General features: G+C 37.0%; 3 protein-coding genes across 3 annotated transcripts in view; 2 read left to right on the top strand and 1 right to left on the bottom strand.

Moving 5' to 3' along the window:
• Positions 1-2,308: 2,308 nt before the first annotated feature.
• Positions 2,309-4,155, bottom strand: LOC107745130 (maternal B9.15 protein-like). Its single transcript, XM_016558972.1, has 4 exons — positions 3,785-4,155; positions 3,563-3,700; positions 3,198-3,447; positions 2,309-3,095 (listed from the first exon to the last, which is right to left on the bottom strand). Exons 1-4 carry the CDS (start codon positions 3,955-3,957, stop codon positions 2,892-2,894), a joined length of 765 nt encoding a protein of 254 aa, XP_016414458.1. The 5' UTR covers positions 3,958-4,155; the 3' UTR covers positions 2,309-2,891.
• Positions 4,156-6,933: 2,778 nt separating this feature from the next.
• On the top strand, positions 6,934-17,993 carry LOC107745131 (UPF0722 protein C11orf88 homolog). The gene is made up of 6 exons (XM_016558973.1): positions 6,934-7,135; positions 8,011-8,046; positions 8,126-8,199; positions 15,589-15,648; positions 16,874-16,929; positions 17,768-17,993. Exons 1-6 carry the CDS (start codon positions 6,934-6,936, stop codon positions 17,832-17,834), a joined length of 495 nt encoding a protein of 164 aa, XP_016414459.1. The 3' UTR covers positions 17,835-17,993.
• An 87-nt stretch (positions 17,994-18,080) lies between these two features.
• The window catches only part of LOC107745134 (layilin), a 9,850-nt gene continuing 6,289 nt past the window's right edge, over positions 18,081-21,641 (top strand). The window contains exons 1-3 of the mRNA XM_016558976.1: positions 18,081-18,096; positions 19,468-19,765; positions 19,841-19,998. Coding sequence (XP_016414462.1) covers positions 18,081-18,096; positions 19,468-19,765; positions 19,841-19,998 — 472 coding nt within the window. The remainder of the gene's footprint in view (positions 18,097-19,467; positions 19,766-19,840; positions 19,999-21,641) is intronic.

Below are 21,641 nucleotides of genomic sequence, written 5' to 3'. Positions count from 1 at the left end.
AACGCATAGATTGTGTGTGTCATCAGGTGTCAAATAACGACGACACGGATGCACACATCCTCTAAACGCTTTGCTAGTGCTCGCCATAATGAATGAATAGAGATCGCTTTTACCACCGAAATGCACGCTTCAAACAAAACAGTCAGTGAAGACGAAGAAGAGGATGATGTGTTCTCCCAGCGCCTATTTATACTATAGTAGCACTGGTAGTGACGTCATGGCTGTAGCCGGCCAACGTGTTGTTGGTGTTTTTTCAATGTATGCTTCAGACAAGGGTCACAACGAGGCGTTCCCCATAGCGACCCCTAGAGGACGCAGTTCAAAATTCCCTTGAAAGGGAACTTCATTCACTTCAGTCACCCATAACCCAACTACAACCTCAACTCCTCAGCACTATATGACAACCACAAGAACTTTTAACATCACAGAAATGTTTAAATGTCCAAAATTACTAACCATTAAAAACTAGGTCTTTTTCCTTCAAGTACCAGTAAAATGACTACCACAAACCTTAGTAAATTAAATGATTCATTTAAATACTCCCCTACCATAAATTTTGCATCCTACTCCAATAAATATGTACGGAATAAGGTAAGCCACAAAAAATAACTGTCCACACCATTTCATCGCTAATTTTTAACTGCATGTCTTTAGTGAATCCTGACAGTAGAGAGTTTGCACTGGCACAAGCTGTTAGTAAATCTGGCCCTCACCCTTATGAGGGGCATGTTGGAAACTCAGGGGCTGTTTACATGTCACCGTTTTCAACTAAAATCTTGTTTTGGCCATTAATTTACACAATGCCATTTTAGAGGCCTGAAAATGCACGATTCCATTATCATCTCCGCGTAAACAAAATTTGTTAAAGTGGTGGCATCTAGGGTTGGGTATCGAAAACCGGTTCCATTTTAGAACCGGTTCCAAATTTCCAAGAACCGGGTATTCGATAAGACGCGTGCATTTTGATTCTGCTTAACGATTCCTGTGTTCGCATTTTATTGTGATTAAAAACGATTTAAGTGCAGGAACGGAAAGAACTTGCGCCCTGTTTGCGTGCAGCCCACACGAAGTGCAAGCGCGAGCACAGAGAACAGAGGTCACGGTACGGGTTCCCGGTTTGTGTCCGTTCTCGAACCGTTCCGTGTATTTCCACTGTAGAAAAGGTTGTTCTGGGCCAAAACTGACTTCTTTCATATTTGCCGACCAATTTGCAGAAAACTACGGCAGTATATCATCAGAAACACAGCCGTTTTTGTCTTACTTGAATGTAAACAGATGAGAAAGAAAACACATGTACAGTATTTTTAGATCTGCGTGCGTTCAGTGTTAAAGAGACAGCAGTCTAATAAACGCGCTGCCTGTCATTAATGTTAATCAAACAAAAGAAAATCATTCACTGACCTTGACTGAATATATTTAATAACGTTAATTGATTAATCTATATTTTATTTATGAAAAGAAAGCTATGCAGTGTTTTTAAACTTTTAATTACAGTTTCTGTATCTGAAATTGTCCAGTTGTATTTATGATATTGCTAATTGATTTGTTTGTTCCTATCTTATTACTGACTGTTTACTTGTCTTTAACACTTTAATATTTGAAATTTATATTAATATAGTTGTTTTTGCTGTGGTATTTTGTTTTAAAGCATAGGCAAAATTCCTCTTGCAGTGTTCTGTAGGCTGCTGATTTTTGCTCGTGTTATTCAGCTGCAACAGAATGCTTTGTAAAAAGACAATAAATATTTTACATCTAAATGTTTGACTTAATTTTATATTGGATTTTTTAATCTTATTGGAATAGAGAAGAATAAGCTAAAATTTAAACGATACCCAACCCTAGTGGCATCACACGTTACTTCAGCTCAGTTTACGTAAACTGTACTTGAACAAAAGAAAAAAAGATTTTTGCTGATTGTTCATTACCATTGGTGTCATTTTCCTGTGGATTCCGAGTGTTTGGTAAAAATGGCATTTACGGCTCAGCAGACAAAATAGTGTACAGAACAGCACAAATAAGGAAGATGACGTCCTGCGGCAGCCAACTGCCTTTAAAATGAATGGTAATGCTGATAAGTGCTTTTTTTCCCCCCCAGAAATTATAGACCTCACAACCAACTCAAACATACTTTTGTGAAATCAAACTGATTGGAAATGAAGGTACTATAGTTCCTACAGAGGTAACCAACACAAGGCAAAAAAAAAAAAAAAAAAAAAAAAAAAAAAAAAAAAAAAAAAAAAAAAAAAAAAGACAATTCGGTAAATACAGCAATTGTGAATTGAATCCAAGGGTTCTCGAAAAAGAACGGTCTCAACTTTTAGTGACAAACTCAGACCACACCCCATTTTCCTTTTCATGAGTCAATTCTCAGAAACATACACCCAGGGGGAAAGAGAAAATCTCTCACCTCACATCATTCTGGCTTACCATATACAGTACAATGCATAATATACTCAAATCACAATGAGAAAAAATAAATAAATACAAAAAAATAAAAAAGTACACCATGTAAACTTAAATAGAAATTATAAGCGTTAGTGTACAACCAAACCATCTCATTCAGAATTCGTCAGCAGTCATGAACTTAAAGAGGGAGGTGCACACAAGTGAGAAGATTATATTGTGGATATTTGCCACCATCTAGTGGCATAAGCATAGACTAAGCGCTTCCACACTGGCAAGTTTTAATAAAATAGTTTATTTAGAAAGTCTTCTCCACTCCACAAATAAATCATTAAAATAAACTTTAAAAAGTGCCTTCATGGCATTGCCACATGACTCCATAAATAATTTGTTAAAGCTCTACATAGAAATTAAGTTATATTCTAGAACACTCACATATGCCTGCATAGCTGCTCAGCAAAACAATACACTGGTTTTAAAAATAAAATCTAGGAGCGGTTCTTGCTGACCCAGTGATATCGGTCCACCCTTGGACCACAGAAGGCATAGGAGGGCCTGTAACCCTTGAAACTCTTATGAGGTGGGTATGGTCCACCTAAGGAATGCTGCTGGTAGCCCTCAGAGGCATATGGCTTTCTTTTAGGGTATGTGCCCCAGTTCTGCATAGGTGGGGGCTGCCCGAACTCACTGAACTATAGATGGAGAACAGGAGCGGTTAAAACGGCGCAAATTTAAGCAACCAAGTGTTAGAAGCATGCAAAGAGACTGAAGAGTGGTTATCTGGAATTTGTTACCTGGTAGACACTGTTTGGGTTGGAAACCGTTGGGATGCATTTAGGCTCTGGAACAAAAAGACTGCTGCTGTTGCTGCTACTCACGCTGCTGCTCATGCTGGTGTTTCCTCCCTCCTCATCTGAGGAGGTTCCAGAGTGGTAGTCCGATGAAGCTCTTTCCACTGCATTATTTATCCTACGAGAGAACTCACCATCTCTCTTTTGACCCTCCAACTGGGTAACACAAAATGGGGTTGACTTTTCACCATACCTTTAAGAAAATTAACAAATTTTCAGTTTTTGGAAGTACTACAGTGGCACAGTCGAGTCATCAAAACCAGTATGGATTGAACACTTAAGTGACAGGCCAGCAAATCAAGTGTTACCGGCATGACACCTCTCCCGGATCAACCCAAATGGTCATTTCCTTTGGTAATCCAAGATTCTCATAAACAATGTCACTCTGCCGACAAGCACGCTCAATAACTGGGTCTCTCGTTTGAGCTTTGTTCATCCTTAGACACCTAAGAAGAAAAAAGGCCCTTGAATTAGTCCAAAAAAGCATTTGATTTGCTTAAAAAAAGTTAAGCTAGCATCAAGCTGCTCACCTAAAAGCTTGTCCTTTGGTTGGGTTTTCGGTGTACCAATGACTTTTATAATTTTCAAAGAGCACTGAGGTTAGTTCCACAGCAAGCTTCTCCCTCCTAACACGATCCAGTTTACCATGCTTCTTTGCTAGTCTTGCAATGAAAAACACTGTTGCTGCAATCTCTTCCTTCATTTTTAAATGTTGAGATGTGGAGTCAACGGGACAAGCTATTTGACTTTTTTTTTCTTTAAAAATATAAAAAATATAAAATCACATAGAAACAAACAATTTGCTCATTAATACAGCTGCTTAGTAAGTAAATATCACTCTGCTGTTTTGCTACAGCTATGCAACGTCATCTTAAACACCACAACAAAAAATTCAGTCTCTTTCAGCATCAGACAGCCTTTTAATGTCTCAGGATGTGCTCATCTGTAATTAAATTAAACAGGTGTTTCAAATTGTGGGAGGAGCTTATAATATGCAAAATCAAGTCGTATATAGTCTCTAGTTCAACAAAGTGGAATTTGTTTGTTCTTCTAACTGTTTGTGTGAGCTACCAAAGAAATGAAAAATTTGTGACCTAAATTAAATGCCATGTTGAACCAATATACTGTAGACAAATATTGTAAATGAGTGTGAATATATTTTGCTGTCTGCACTCCCATTTATAAGCATGATATCGGGTTGCTTTTAGACAGGCCCGGAGATTGATTAATTTAATAGGCCTAGTTCACAACAAATAAAACAAGGACATAAGGTAGAAATATGTCTAGCTACAGAACAATTGACAAAACCTGTTCCTTAATGTGGCCTGCAAGGACATAATAAGTTTTCTTTTTTCTGTTTGCCTAGTCCCACTGGGCAAGCCTAGACCTGTCTTCACGTGGAATAAGTGGTCTCTTAGGTAACCTAGTCCAGAAAACCATTGTCCACTATAAACACTGTACAGCATTGCCTACCAACAGTTAACAACATAGATAGAGTTCAGTGTTGACATAGATATGGGCCTCAGAGGCAGTTTGCCGTCTCCAAGCCTCGTTATGCTTGACTTCTGTTTCTTTCAACCTAAGGAATGATAACAGGTAATGGCTTAGCAATGTATAGGCTACTTTAATCATTAGATATTAGGCTACTGTGGATAATAAAACTGATAATTCTTACTCTAAAACTTGATTGACTGAGCAGCGTTCGAAGCCGTTGAAATAAGCACATTCTAAGTGGCTGTTGCTTGGCAACAACCATAAACAGAGTTTGTAGAAGTATATTACTTGGCGGGAGAATTATTATTATTATCACCTGTATATGAATAGTCGGACAGTAAATAAATTAATAATATCGATTGCAAAGAAAAAAAATATTGTTAATATTTATTGAAAATAATTTTCTTAAGAGCTCATTAGTTTAAGTTAATTAAGTGCATTCCACTGATTTTACGCCGATATAGTTTCCCTCTTTGTACGGCGCTCATCTCAGTATTTTCCTGGGAGGAATAGCGCCAGAGGTGAGCGCCGTGGTTCGCGCTCAAGTGGCTCCCGCCTCAGATGGCGCTCAATTTGAACATACAATATCAGCTCTGGCTATAAATACAAACAGCATGTGGTGGAATCCAACGCAGAGGGACCATGCAAGATGATGGGGCGACACAGAGAGCTCCCGATGAGTTTCTTTAGGTAAGATTGCCTCACTTTAAAAGTTTTGAGTGCTTTCGTTGTCCGCAACTAGTTATAAGCTGATTTATTTGGCAGGTAAAGTTATCTACCCGACCTGGAGATGTGACGTCAGCAGGGTCGTAACATAGCTAGATGAACACAAACCTGAGAGTGCAGAAGCATTCCGTCAGGTGACTTAACACTGAAATACTCAAATTATTATTGTTTGTTATGCCTCAGTAATCAGTGGATATTACTTATTTCTTCGACTTGGGTATGTAAATTAGCCTACATATTTGAAATCGTTATTGTTATGCTGACTTATTTTGTTTATCTCCTTTAGGGTAACATGATTCAAACATATTCGTGTGCTGATATATTAACCTGTTGGGGTTGGTTTGTAGGCAGTGTTGTTAGCTGATTGTTTTATATAAACTACAATCACTAACCATACTGCCAACACAATGACCTACAAGGAAACACATAGCTGATACAATTATTTGATATCTGTTTTTCTGACAGCGTTTATGCGTTGTATTGGTCTATTTGTAATTTACAGTCCAGCCTTTGTGAGATGCAAAAAAAAAAAAACCCATTCTGCCAGAGAATATACTGTGTGGTCATCAGGCAGTGTAGTTAGTTGATTACAATCCTTATAGCAATCACTAACCTCACTACCAGGTGAAGGCCAGTTATAAAACAACATACAATTATATAACAATTTGTTTTTGCTGTTTTTATTTGTAATTTTTGTAATGCATACCTACATCATTCAATAAATTGAAACATATCACAATTTGTTCTAATTTGTCTGATTAGATTTAGCGATCTTTTTTTTATTTTCTGTATATGTATATTTTATATATGCTATTGACTACTTCAAAGTCTTTAAAAAGATGTAATTTGAAAGACTGTTTAATGGTTGATGTTTTTTTTTTTTTTTCGGACATTTTCCGTGAAGGCATTTTATGTATTTACGGTTCATAGCTGTAGGCCTATTCATTTTGATATAATGTTAACAACCTTGTAATTGTAAAAAAATAAATAAATAAATAAAATAAATAAATGGGGTTTTCATTTAGGCAAGTGCACATTGTTACGCAAAGACAAAACTCTATCAATATAAATATCATTTTAATCTTAAAATAAGGTAAAAAACCTTATAGGGTAACAATATTACTGTGTAATGATAAGTATGTATTGTTTTAGGATATACAGCTTTCATTGTAAATCATTCGGTCATTCATACGTTTTACTCACAAAACATATTCTACTACATTAAGTTCTAATTAAGTAATTTAAAAGATTGTCCGTTAAATTGTCTCGCCTAATATAGTACAGAAACTAACAGTTATTATTATTTTTTTTTTAATTCCCGTCAGAACAGAAGTATGGAAGTATCTCTTTATTATGTAATTCCTCACACACTTCCGTTTATATGGAGCGTTTAGTTACCTTGGCAACCGTAACACATGCCTGGTTACCTATTGCTAGAACAGCAAGCTCGCTAACTATTATGACTGAAGAACTAGACAAAGAGGTTTTGGACAGTATTGCAGAAATCGACAAACTTTATACAGTATTTGATGGAGCGTCGCAAGAAGATGTGGCATATGCAAAGGTTTTCTGGAGCTCCCTTTCCCTGCAGCCACCAATAGAGTCTCGGCTCGTTTCTGCTGACATCAGGCAGCGGTTGAAAGTTGCGAAGACCCCGAACTGTAAGTGTGACGTTCAGTACGTGCGCGTATTGCATAACATTGTATTGTACAGTGCTTAACAAATTTATTAGACCACCACCACCCAATGTAAGGTTTGTGCCACAGCTGCCCTAAACTAACAGTAGCCTATTGGTGATTACCAAAATCATTTTTATGTTTCTGTAATAGTTAATCCACACCAGTATAGGCTAAGCACAGATATTTTAGGAATCTGTCAAAAACTTGTTTAAAACTAAAGATTTTATTGTCATTTATTAAGTGAATAACAAACTGAAACAACTCTTTATTCACGCATAATAACCATAATAACTTTGGCCTTCTTTGACCTTGATAACAGCTGGTATTTTTGCTGGCATTGTTTTTATGCTTTTCCACAGTCTCTGTTGTTATTGACTGTAATTGGGCATCTGAATAAAAAATAATAATAAAGTGCTGTACTATTTTTTTTCTGCCTTTCTTGTAAAACAGTACATTCAAAAAGTCATGCATTACAACAATAATTATATTTTAGCATTAGAAACACTACTGTGACTAAAGAGCTTACACATACTGGTGTGGATTAAATAACAGAAACATAAATAATTATTTTGGTAATCACCAATACTGTTAGTTTAGAGCATGTGGCACAAACCTTGTGGTGGCGGTCTAAAAATTTGTTAAGCACTGTACATTGCAAACTTGTATAAATGAGCTGTAAAAAAAAAACATGAAATAAAAATCATAAAACAAAACTCAACAGGAATGCAGACTTCGAGGGCCAGAGTTGAGAACCCCTGTTTAAGTCTTTAAATATGGTTCAAATTTTTTGGTGGCACATGAAAAAATGGAAATAAAATCAGATAAAGATGAGTAATCCTTTGTTGTTTTATTTTTAGCCACAAATGCTACTGCAAAGCAAGCGTCATGGTCAAGTAAGTATAGAATAGGTGTTTGTGAGCGTAATGTATTTTTCTTAATCTGATTTGGCCTGTTTGTTTGCTTGCTTGGTAGAGAGGGATGATGAAATCCAGCAGGATGCTTACTTAAAGCAAAAGGAAGAGGAGAGACAGAAATACATGGAGATGGTGAGGTCTCAGTGGCACATGAACATACTTATGAATTTGATTAATTTCATTAAAAGGTTATTGTTTTGAGTAATTAGGCAAATGGTGCAAGATGATTATTTTGTAGTAATCATTTGTATACTTTGTATAAAAGTTTTTTTTAATTTGTAGACTAGGGCTATATATAGTTCAGTGTTGTTTCAATTCAGTTCAATAACTGTGTAAAGTTCATCAATTATAAAACAAGTTCAATTCAGCCATAATCAGTTCTACAGAAGGCAGTAGTGTTGTTATTCTGCTCAAGTCAGTTCATGTTGATTGAGTTCAGCTCAATAACAGTGTCGTTGCAAAATGTGTCCATTATAAAACAAATAAATTCATCTATAAAGCAGCTCCACAGAAGACAGTAGTTTCTGCATTCAGCTGAATTCAGTTGAGCTTTGTTCTCGTCCGATAGTGTCAGTGCAGTCAAGTTGATAAGTCTTTTAAATCCTATAAGAATAAATGTACTTATTTATCATTTAAAAAACAAGTCTGAAAACATCCTTGCCAAAGAACACTTTTTCAAGGAGTCGAAGCACTGAAAAATAAGAAAAGAAAGAATAATTCATGTAAATCTAAGACAAGGTGCTTGAGGGGGGAAAAAAGGTATAGAACATAAAGTGAAGTTGGTTGTTAAAAAGTAGAAACATTTAAAGCTGCAGTCCGTAAGTTTTGCCTCTTTGTCGCCATCTCTGTTTGAAAACCTGGAATTGCAGCTGGGTGCGGAATTATCTAGCTTGCGTGGATTGCGTCGGCACGGCTCCAGTGCGGATGAATCTAATGTTCTGAAGAGTATGTGTGGCAGTCAGTCACCGCACCAGTGTGGATATTTACTGTACTTCGCAATCACAGATTCTAGCCTACGTCTTGGAATATGACCCAAATAAGAATTTTCACTGTATATTGCCATCTGAACAAGTAAGTAACACGTCTGCCACGTTTGTTCTGACCAACTGAGGAAAAAAGCATTACCATAAATCTTGCTACCAATGGTGATTAAATCTAAAGATCGGTTAGCTCATATCACAACAAACCTTTCAGTGTTTCATAAACACATAATCCTTTATGGATTACAATTCGCCATCAAAATGATACATTTAATTATTCTAGCTGCTGTGAGAAAAGGCTATAAATGATCGGCCACCTGCAGGATCCTCACATGCGATAGCCTAGTAGCCGGGACAACTTCTTTATGTTTACAGAAGTGACGTAATGACGCAGCAGCATGCTCGAATTTCCGGCGAAAACCTACCCGTACCACTCAAATTAGAAAACATTATTATAAGCTAACCGTTGTGAATCGGGCTAAAGTAAGGCGATAGTTTCAAACACTGGCTGGTTATGTACTTGCTCAAATATTGATTTCGGATTATTTTTAACCAAAAATAAAGTTACAGACTGCAGCTGTAATAAAAATGTTAAATGTATAATGTGAAATGTAAATTTAGTAAAGTTTGGATTTATCTTTTTCTTTCAGGAAAATTGTGCTATTTTTATGAACACAGTGGCACTTGCTCTACATATTGCAAGCACATGGAGCTGTGGCGTAGTGGGCAGCACAATGTGACAGCTCTTTAGGGTAGTTGGAACATACAGTAGATGTGTAGTAGTTGCTGGGTGTTTAAGGGTCAGGGTAGGGTTGCACCACCCATTCGTAAGTTCTTAAATTAGAACTTTAAGTCCACAATAGAGGCTTACTACTAGCTTGTTTGTGACTAAATCTATAAAATTTTCAGTTGCACCAGTTGTTTGTAAGGCAGGACGTAGCTAGTAGTTCATGAGCTCTCAGTAAAGTAATGCATAGTCGCATAATATGACGTTTACCCTAAATGATCCAATAGAAGCCTTCAAATACGCAAACAGAACTTGTTTAAATGCTGTGAATTTCAGTTTATCCTTCATTCTAACTTCTTTTGCCTCGCGTAACTAACGGTAAAACGTCTCAGGTTACTTATGTAACCATGGTTCCCTGAGTAGGGAACGAGACACTGCGTCCTCTAAGGGGGCTCGACCTACAGCATGTTCCAATGCTGGAACGGCTAGCAGTAGTTTACCTTGACTGTGGGAGCACAAACCCAGCTCTCAACGAGATGGGGCACGACCTGCAGCATGATTGTAAAATCAGAACAATAACCCTCAATGGTGAGGGGAGCGATGCTTCCAGAGTGTGTCTACAGAAACACACTAGTTGAGTGGAGCCCAAGGTCCCGGGGTCTAAACCAACTCAGAGAATGGGAACGAGATCAATAACGTCAGACACGGGTCACGACGAGGCGTTCCCCATAGCGACTCCTAGAGGACGCAGTTCGAAGTTCCCATGAAAGGGAAATACATTTCCATTAAAAACGATACTACTTAATCATGAATAACATTAGCCTATAGGTAAGCTATTTTTATATGTAGCCTAAATAACATTCAGAATCTGTAATTGAAATATGATATAAGGATCAATAAATACTGAAAGAAAAAAAACATAAGAAAAATTCCATTTATTTATTATGACTGACTTTTATTTGACATGCAGCGCAATACAGACCGAAGCACACGTAGGCGCACTGTGGATGTGGTGTTGAAGAAGCGCTAAAAAAGAAAGTACGTTTATTAACATATTTTTCTCTCTCTTAATTTGTATGTGAGTGTAAATTAGAGGTCTACACGGGTCCAAAAATCCATACCCGAACCCGAAGAGACGCGTAAATGTGCTCCACTGAACCGTCCCTGTTATTCCTCTCTTGCCAATTTAAATGCGTAATCCACTCATTATTCCAGTTTCAAAAGTCCACTTGCTGTCACGGTGATGGATGACAAATGCGACTTTGCAGTTTTGCATTTTTTGTATCTCGAGTCAACTTGCATAATAATTTAGACTGTTTGCCCATTTGGATTATAATAACGATTGCTCGTCCAGTGCCATGGCTGCTGACGTTAGCTTTACTTATTTGCTATCATCTCTGTGCTCTCTGAGCCGAGTCTGAGCAAAAATTTTAGATACAACAACAAGACGGTTCATTCATAATATTATTAAAAAAAAATCTAAAATAACTCACATCACTCATGAAGGTATCCATTATCACTGTGCGTGTGCATTAACTCCGCCCACCCTGCTTCTGATGACGTCGCGCGTGTTTTTTTTTTTCCCCCCACCTTATTTCAAATTACTGACTCACACTTTTCTCATCCTAATTTTACAAGTTGAAAGTTACAAAACAACACACGCACAGACCTGACTGACTCTGATAACGGCCGGGTGTTCTCCGAGTCCGATCGACTCGGGTATTACACACAATGTTAAACAGACCCGGGACCCGAAGTAATAGATTGGGACCCGACCCGGACCCGGCTGACCATTTAAAATATAGCCCCGAACCCGTACGGATCCCGGGTCGGGTCCCGGGTCTTCGGGTCTCGGGTCCTCCGTGTAGACCTCTAGTGTAAATGTCAGAAGCATCATGTACTGTATGTTTAAAGGATTGAAGGTTGTCGGTTAAAAGAAAAGCATATTGATGCAGTTCATTCAGTCTTATTCCAGGTCTCCAGGTCCAGATCGAGTTACCCTTCAACTAAGTGTAATGGTGCAACGAAAAAATATTTAGTAGTGCATAAGTTTTAACTTAGTGCCCATTTATGTCAAAACTAGGCTAAGTTGTAACTTGCGTACAGCTGGTGCAACCAACCCCAGGACCACAAGCTCAATACACTACACATGTAAGAATGTCGAGTAAAAGGACCTGATTTAGTAAGGTAATTAGCACTTCTGAGAAGCAAAAACAATAAGAAAGATTGAGAGATGTGGCATAATTTAGTGATTTGAAAATGCACATTAAGTCAGATGTGTGGCCCCTGCTTCTGTCTTGATTCTCTCTTTGCTGTGAAATCTTTATTTCTAGACAGTGCATTGCAGCATGAAGAACTAATGAGCCAGCCTGTGGAGGGCAGTTATGGATCTCTAATGAAAGATGATTTGAGATCAGCGGGGTTTCTAAGTGTAGATCTGGCAGGCTGGATTTGCCGGTTTTAGAGTAGCTCTCAGTAAGCCACATAAGCAAAATGAGTCTCTGAGGAGCATCACAGATAATTTAAGATCACAACATAAAATGGAACTCTGGTATAAAGTTTTTAATGGTGCAAGCACATTTTAAAAGCAAGCATCACTATTACATGTTAATTATACTTTGATGCCAGGAATCTGAACACACTCATAACCCTAAACTTTGCCGCATAACTCATCCTGCACCTGATATGCTGTGCTTCATATTACCAGGCAGTTACTGTGCTGATTGATAGTACACTTTCAGTGCTTTCAAACAGAGGTATCCCATAAGTCTGCAGATTTAATTTAAAGGTTTCCATTGCTGTCTGACTCGTGTAAATTTTCTCGCAGAGGAGTCAATTGTAATGCTATCCAGCAGGCAGAATCCTTAAGAGCCTGCTTACCGCTCTTAAGCCCTACATTTGTGCAGTGATGAATCTCTCCGCATAGCTACTTTCTCTCCCAACACTGCACTAACCACATCTACTAATCGGATTAGCAGGAAATCACTGGTCTTGCCAATCAATTCATCTGCGTATAAGAATAAGGAAGCATTGATTTGTCCCTTTTCTGGCATTGCTGGGGCAAGAAACTCGTCATTTTGCTTTACAGACTAAAGAATCTGCACTTGCCACAGAACCTAAGCATATTGTGAGCATTAAGTTTGGGGCCATATTAGGTTATGCAAAATATGATTTTCAGTATTTATTCATAGACTTGGATCATTATAATGACACAAAGCTTCAATTCATTGAAATTCTTCAATGATAGTTGATATGTGTCCATGAATTTTGTGTTTTAATTTAGTATCACAATTTTAGGGTAAAATCATTTACATGCAGTGGTGTCCAAATGTTAGAGAAAATATCCTTTTATTTTTTTATCTCTTTTTTTTTAATGAAGATTAAATTATCAGTATACCACTGAACAGAATGTCTTAGTATTTAGTATGTGCCCCCTTAATGAGAGCAGCACTCCAGCTGTGTGAACTTCACAATATGTATAAAACCTGGATGTTCTCCAGCATGATCTTCAGCTTCAATGGAGCGTGTAATGAAGTGCATCTGACCATTTGTATAAATGAGTACAATTTTATGTATTTTTTTAGTCACCTTGATAGTGCAGAATCTTATGATATAAAAATATCTTTATTGAAATTAAAAATACTTTTTTAAAATGTTCAGTTTACTTCCCAATTAAAAAAATACCACTATAGGATACCACTGTATATGTATAAGGAAATGTCTTAGGTCATCTAGCTGGTTGCTATTTCTACATTTTTACCATCACTTTTTTGCCATCACTCTTTTATTTTAAATGGTCTTGCTGCCTGCAGTGTGACATAAATAAAAGTACATATTACATATTAATTTGAGATCATAAAAAAACTATAAGTTTAGCAGGTTACTAAAACTAAAACTATTAAGACATTTTTTGTTAATTGAAATAAACCTGAAAATAAACAAACAAACATTGCCAAGGCAACATTTCCTCTTTTTTTTAGTTTGTCAAAGCACTAAAATTACTAATATTTTTACTTGTAATTACTACAAAAATATGCATAAATGCATAAAAAAATATTAAAAATGTAATGAAAAATTCTAATGAAAACTGAAAGTACTATGTTAAAAAGCTAAATCAAAATATTAATAAAAATATAATAGTATATAATAGCTTTAGATTATACTTCAAACCTAATAACACTATTGTTGCTTGTCAGCTGCCCCAATACAGTTTACCATCTCCATGTGCTGTACTCTAGCATTCCACATTCTACATAAGCTGGTGTTGCATGTGTCATTCATCTCCTTGCATCTGAAGATAGCATGTTCAGCAGGGCAGTGGGCAGTGGGCAGTGCCCTCCCTGTAATATCTGCTTTCCCACTGTGAGTAAACAACCTGGAAACCCCAAGATGGATGGCCCTCTGGAGGACAGATCCATTTTATGAGATTACTCTTAGCTAATTAACCTTATTCCCAAACCCTCTGAATCAAAGGGTTATACATTGGAGGTTTTCAAAAAAAAATTGGCTTTGCTTTGTCAAAGAGGCTGAATTCAAAATGTTTTGAAGTCACTTTTCTATGTTGTTCTATTATTGTAATGTTTAATACAGTGTGGGGAAAATGTAATCATACTCCAGCCTGCTCTAATGTTATTTTGCCGATGCATTGTACTCTTCCACAACTCCATTTGATTTAGTTTTAGCAGTATGACAGATGTTTACACTGGGTGATAATAATCAACAGAGACATTACATTACATTATTATAACTGATTAACCTGCCATAAAATGACATTGGCTTGAAAAATGGTTATAGTGTACAAGCATGTAATGGATTTAATGAAATGACATTAAGAGCAGCCAGAAACTATGGGCGCTAAATCAAAATTATGAGGCTTGTTTAGTAAGTGCAGCTGTCAGCTGGTATACTCTGACAGCTGCTGCCTATTCAGCAGTGCTGTTATACTCTATAAAAGTGTATGTATCCTTCACCATCTTTTACAGATGGGCATCAATGAAGGTGTTGGTAGATACTTTAAATTCAGTAACTAATATGCAGTGTGCCCTGGTTGTGCATTTACATGACGTATGTATTTAGTATTTGTCTTAAACTAAACTAAAACTATTACAACATTTGTTAATTTAAATAAAGCTGAAATAAAATAAAATAGAAATTTTAGATGAAAAACAGTTTGCCAAATCAACCTTTCTCATTTCTTTTAATAATAAAGGAATAGTGCTTCCAAAAATTTAAATTGTTTTCATTTATTTACCCTCAAGTTGTTCCAAACCTGTATGAGGGTAGCCATTGACTTCCATTGTTTTTTTGTTTTTTTTCAGACTATGGAAGTCAATGGCTTCCACCAACTGTTCGGTTACCAACATTCTTCAAAATATCTTCTTTTGTTCTCAACAGAAGAAAGAAACTGATACAGATTTGGAACAAGTTGGGGGTGAGTAAATGATGACAAAATTTAAATTTTTTGGTGAACTATCCCTTTAAGGATTAAAATAACTAACTGGAAATAAATACAAAAAACAAGACTTAAACTAAGATAAAAATGAATTAAACCTGAATAATAATAATAATAAAATGACAAAATCACTACAAATGTAACTAAAATTAAAATGAAAACTGACAATATAAAAATAATAGCTAACTCAAAGTATTAATAAAAACTATACATAAATAATACTAATATAACACCAATATTTAGTAATTATAAAATAATTTTTGATTAAATAGTTTTTAATTCATTATAGTATTATACTTCAGGAACTGTTATGCAATGTACCTTGGTCCTTCATTTACTTACATATTTCATATCTGTGTTAGGCCAAGAAACGAGACCAGATTATTGCCCTTATGAAAAAGCAGAGGGATGAGCGAATTAAGGTAAGAAATATACTTGGAAAGAAGTACTTGGCCCCATTAGCTTAAAACATCCTCTCAGGTCTCTCCGTTCAGTTTGTATCAGCCTAAGCCTCATCTCGGGTCTTCTGCTAACACAGCCATTGCATATTTGGATGCTGCAGGACAGGATTCCTCAGACAGCCAAGTGTTTTATTCCTCTTCCATTCATTAGAGTGCTCTCTCTCCTTTCCTCAGCACATTTTCCCTAGAGCCTCAGCATTTCTTAGGGCACCCTCCCCTATAGAGGAGGAGAGGAAAGGAGGGGTGGGCTTCTTCAAGACTTTGATGACTCTCCGAGGAGCAGCCAGATGATTATGGGGTGGTGGTGCTTTATCCAGCCCCTGCTGAGTACTTTACAAGCCTAATACAAGCTGCACCGAAGTCAGTTGTTTTTAGTTGTGTTTATTCATTTTGGGGGCTGGGATGTGATGTTATGCATCTCAGTTTTGGCTGTATAATGTACAGAGCTATATTTTTAATGATACTGAAAAGTTTCCACGTTTAAGTGTTAATAGATATATACATTCACTTTTTTTAGTTTGAAAATATTTTCACTCAGAAATTGCTAGTAAATTTCACAAATAAAGGAAACGGCAAATAACACATATGTGAAATTTTGATGTAGAAAGACTGAAATTATATTTTCTTTTTAAACATACATCAATAATCACCACCATGTTCAAAAAATATTTTTTTACAGTGTACATACCTTACTGTTCAAAAGTTTGGGGTCTCTGTTTTTTTAGATTAACATTATTCAGCAAGGATGCATTAAGTCGATCAAAAGTGACAGTAAAGACATTTATAATGTTAAATACGATTTCTAATAATAAATCAGAAGAAGAAGAATAAGTATGATGATAAGCAATATTTCTCAAGCACCAAATCAGTATATTAGAATGATTTCACTAAAGATAAAATATAAAAATATTAATATATAATCAAACAGAAAAAAAGTTATTTTAAATGTTAATATTATTATGTATTAAATTATTAGATTATTATTAAAATTATTGTAAAGCAATATTACTGTTTTACTGTATTTTTGATCAAATAAATGTAGCCTTGGTGAGCATATCTGATTTTAATTTTTACTATAAAACAAACAAAAACTGATTAAAAATTTGATGTGCATGTTGTTATTTTTGAGTCCCTTGTTTTTAATGTCATGCAGACTTAATACAGGTTTGATGTATGTTCTCAACAGAAGGAGATGATTTCCTACCGAAACAAACCAAGAAAAGGCAACCTAGTGGAAAAAAAGTATGTTATTTCTCTTCTCTGTCAGAGATTAACATACTGTATCTGATTATAATTTCATCTGGAAAATGATCTTTTACTGCATCATTTGCAACTTATGGATACCAGTGCAATACATTTTTTACAATTAATTTTACAATGTATTACTGCATTCAATAAAGTAATAGTAATAGTGTGCTTAATAGTAATTTACTGCTGTGGACAGCATAAGGGGAGCTATTCCGTTGATGCTGCTACTGTAAATCACATCCAATTATAAAAGGGAAAAGCACACAGGCCCTCACCCCCAAATATTATTTAAACAGGTAAACTGGTAAGGAGGAAAATGGTTTGTCAGTTTGAAAGAGAGGGAAATTGCTGACAGTTTCTAACATTTTCATTATTGTATGGATTCTTAGCCTACTAAAATTGATTTCCAGACCCAGTGATGAAGGGTTATTGGAAAACCAGCGTAGTCTTATATTGAGGCTTGGATATTGATCTGAAATCTGTCTGATCTTTTCTGCTCTGTACAGACAGCACAAACCTGCATTGATTACCTGTCCTATTATCCAAAACAATTCCCTTTCTTATAAATGCATCATTGCAAAATCCTTTATTTAATGTCATGTAGGGAGACTTTAATTCGCCTGTGCGGTAGATTGGTTTCTAGCAACATTAAATTAAATGCGGAAGCTTGACACATATTACAATAATGCTCAGATTAACTTGTGTGCTGCACCTGCAACACTGCAAAACATAAAATGCATGTTCTTTTATAAAGTAAAGTCAGATCATGTTTTATATAATAAGCCAAGAGGATTTTGAAAACACCATGAAATCATTTGTGTGTTCTGTGTAGATTGGCTCCCAAGACCCTTTCATCATCTGTGGATGAGGACTGGAAAGAAGTTCAGAAGCTCCAGTAAACATAGTGATGATATTAAAGACTAGTCCCAAATTTGAAACATATAATGTGTCATTTTATCATAGGAACTAGACAAATGTTTAAGAAGTTTACTTACAATGCAGCTAGACTAGCTACATTTGTTTATCATTGTCTTAAACACTTCAAATATTAAAATATTAAGGCCAGTGAGTGTCTTTGTAATCTTTTATAAGATTTGTTGGTATCTACAAACAAAAGCCCGTGGCGTGTTCATTCCTGTCAGCTGATGACGTGTTACGACGGTCTGTGTGTTCGGTCACGCTCGCGCGTGCCTCCTCTCAGAGGATAGCTGGACAGGTGATCGGTTCTCTACTGGACGAAGCCTTCCTGGTGTTGGATGTTCACTTTTTTATTTACTTGGCTTTTCATTGTCTTGGTGAAATTACTTTTAAGGCCCATGGAAGTTTGATTAAAGGTGATCAAATGGATTTAATGAGAAAATGTGGCTGCGTGCTGGTTTTATTCAGCGTCTCCGCGTGCGCGTCAAAGCTTCTGGGCGGTGAGTTACACATTTAGGAACGAAAATGCTGCGTTCGACTATTTTAAAAGATTAAACTATAGATATGATATTTAGAAGAAAAGCTTCCCGAATAAGTCAGATCTGAGATATTATGTCAGTCTATACTGTGCCTCGTTTTGTCTTTTAAAACCTTAGAGGTTCTTATTAATAATATTTATAATATAAAAAAGATTTCTATATTCTAATATGTTGAAATTTTAAAAGGCTTTGCAATAACTTTTTTTAACTGGGTTTTTTTTCACTCACCTCATTCTTTAGTCTCGATAGATTCATTCGTTTCCTGTTTAATTAATTTGAATGAGATGCTTAAATATAGGAAGTGACTTCTTTAGAGCATGCTTTAAGAGTGGCTGTTTTCTCTCTTCACCGCTTGTAAACCCGATGTGTTGTCCATCCTCCCTGTGGTGCAGACATTTACGAGCCTAGAGGTATGTTCTGCCGCAGACACTAATGGCTTTCTCTAAATGAAATGACAGCTCCATCTCATCTCTCCATTCCTTGTCTATTTAATCAGCATAATTACATTTCATTTTTATTTTGAAATATCTACACTGTTGAGGAAAAAGGTTTAACTGGAAACACCCTGGGCACTTTTTCAATTGACTGAACATCAAGTAGTGGTCTGTTATTCACAACGTTATTAATGTTCTTTGTGAAAGGAAAACACTTTTTTTATATATTGGGTGTCCCTGGATTTGCAGATTGTCTGAAAAACCCTTGCTTTAGAAAAATAATTAAATATATACATGCGAATATGTGCACCCTAAAGGGCTTTGTGCATGCAGAAAATGAGATTTTCCATTTTGCCAAAGGAAAAAGGAACACGTTTGTTTTGTTTTTAATTTTCCAAATAAAAATTTGTTTATTTAAAGCATTCTAAATAAAAGATTACTCGGAAGACTTCCGATTCTGACTTTAGCTGAAAAATGACTCTGTTATTGTCTTGCATCATTGACAAACTATTTTCCTGTTTGACACTGTAAAGCTGCTTTGACACAACCAGTATTGTATAAAGTGCTATACAAATAAAAGTGACTCGACTTGACTTGGCTTCAATACATTTACATTCCATTGTCTTAATGTGTCTCTCAAGGCCAGCAGATATGCAAGCGTGGCACTGAGAAGCCCTGCTATAAAATTGCCTATTTTCAAGATGCTCGGCGTAAACTCAACTTTGAAGATGCGAGTCGAGCCTGCAGGAGTGATGGTGGAGATCTTCTCAGTATTGAGTCTAAGACTGAGCAGATACTGATAGAGAACTTCATCCATGAACTGAAAGCATCAGATGGAGACTTTTGGATCGGGCTCCGTAGGGATCAAGGCTATGAGGAGATAAATGGAGACTGTCCTTCTCAATACTACTGGCTGGATGGAAGCCGAGCAACCTTCAGGTGGGATCAGAGCCACATTAGACACATTTCCTTTGTAGGTGCTTTTGCTTATTGTTTTGTGTTTGTGTGCGACAGGAACTGGCACTGGGATGAGCCTTCCTGTGGGTTCGAGGTGTGTGTGGTGATGTACCATCAGCCCTCTGCTCCTCCGGGTCAGGGTGGGCCTTACATGTTCCAGTGGAATGATGACAATTGTGAAACCAAAAACAACTTTATCTGCAAGTACACCAAAGGTTGGGAAGGCATGATTTATTCAGTTGATTTCTGAGTCAATTCTCATTATAAATGATATACAGTAGCTCATTGATTTGAACAAACCCCAACACTAAGCAATAAACTTCAGCATACTGGAACTCATCCTGCAGTGTTTATACAGACATGAATGACACATTCAAATAGCGCAGCTTGGTTAAGAGAGACCTGCTATAATTTTTTGAAACAATTAGGCTCATGATTTCCATCTGGTGTACAATGAAAAAGACAACAAACAAAAAAAATCCCATTCGCTTACATTCCAGAAGAGGCCACACATCTGGTGAGCAGAATCTCATACAGTGGGGGAAATATTTATTTGATCCCCTGCTGATTTTGTAAGTTTGCCCACTTACAAAGAAATGAAGGGTCTGTCATTTTTATGTGATTTGCATTTCAGTGAGTGAAAATATATTTGATCCCCAAGCAAAACATGACTTAGTACTTGGTGCAGAAACCCTTGTTGTCAAGCACAGATGTAAGACATTTTTTGTAGTCAGTCACCAGGTTTTCACACATCTCAGGAGGGATTTTGATCCATTCCGCTTTACAGATCCTCTCTAAATCCTTAAGGTTTCTTGGCTGTCGTTTGGCAACTCGAAGTTTCAGCTCCCTCCACAGATTTTCTATAGGATTGAGGTCTGGAGACTGGCTAGGCCACTCCATGACCTTAATGTGCTTCTTCTTGAGCCACTCCTTTGTTGCCTTGTATGCCTTGCCGGTATGTTTCAGGTCATTGTCATGTTGGAAGACCCATCCATGACCCATCTTCAGTGTTCTGGCTGAGGGACAGGTTCTCGTCCAAGATTTCACAGTACATGGCCTCGTCCATTTGCCCCTCAATGCAGTGAAGTCGTCCTGTACCCTTAGCAGAAAAACAGCCCCAAAGCATAATGTTTCCACCTCCGTGCTTGACTGTAGGGATGGTGTTCTTGGGGCCATAGTCAGCATTTCTCTCCCTCCAAACACGGCGAGTCGAGTTAATGCCAAAGAGCTCAATGTTGGTCTCATCTGACCACAGCACTTTCTCCCAAGCCTTCTCTGAATCATTTAGATGCTCAGACGGGCCTGTACATGTGCCTTCTTGAGAAGGGGGACCTTGCGGGCGCTGCAGGATTTCAGTCCATTGCGGCGTAGTGTGTTACCAATGTTTTGCTTGGTGACTGTGGTCCCAACTGCCTTAAGATCATTAACAAGCTCCTCCCGTGTAGTTCGGGGCTGATCTACAGGCAAGATCTTGCACGGAGCTCCAGACCAAGGCCGATTGATGGTTATTTTGTATTTCTTCCATTTCCGAATAATCACACCAACAGTTGTCTCCTTCTCAAAAAGCTTCTTGCTGATGGTCTTGTAGCCCACTCCAGCCTTGTGCAGATCTGCAATCTTGTCTCTGACATCTTTTGACAGCTCTTTGGTCTTGCCCATGGTGGTGGGAGAGGTTGGAATGGAAAATACAGATTGTGTGGACAGATGTCTTATACACCTAACGAGCTGACATTAGGAGTAACTTCTTAAAGTGACAGGACTAATCTGTGTTCCACATGGGCACATAACCAATCTGTGGGAGCCAGAATTCTTGCTGGTTGGTAGGGGATCAAATACTTATTTCACTCACTGAAATGCA

Source organism: Sinocyclocheilus rhinocerous, unplaced genomic scaffold, assembly GCF_001515625.1.
Source record: "Sinocyclocheilus rhinocerous isolate Xijiao unplaced genomic scaffold, SAMN03320098_v1.1 scaffold1279, whole genome shotgun sequence".
Taxonomy (NCBI): domain Eukaryota; kingdom Metazoa; phylum Chordata; class Actinopteri; order Cypriniformes; family Cyprinidae; genus Sinocyclocheilus; species Sinocyclocheilus rhinocerous.
This window is presented reverse-complemented; position numbering and strand designations above follow the sequence as displayed.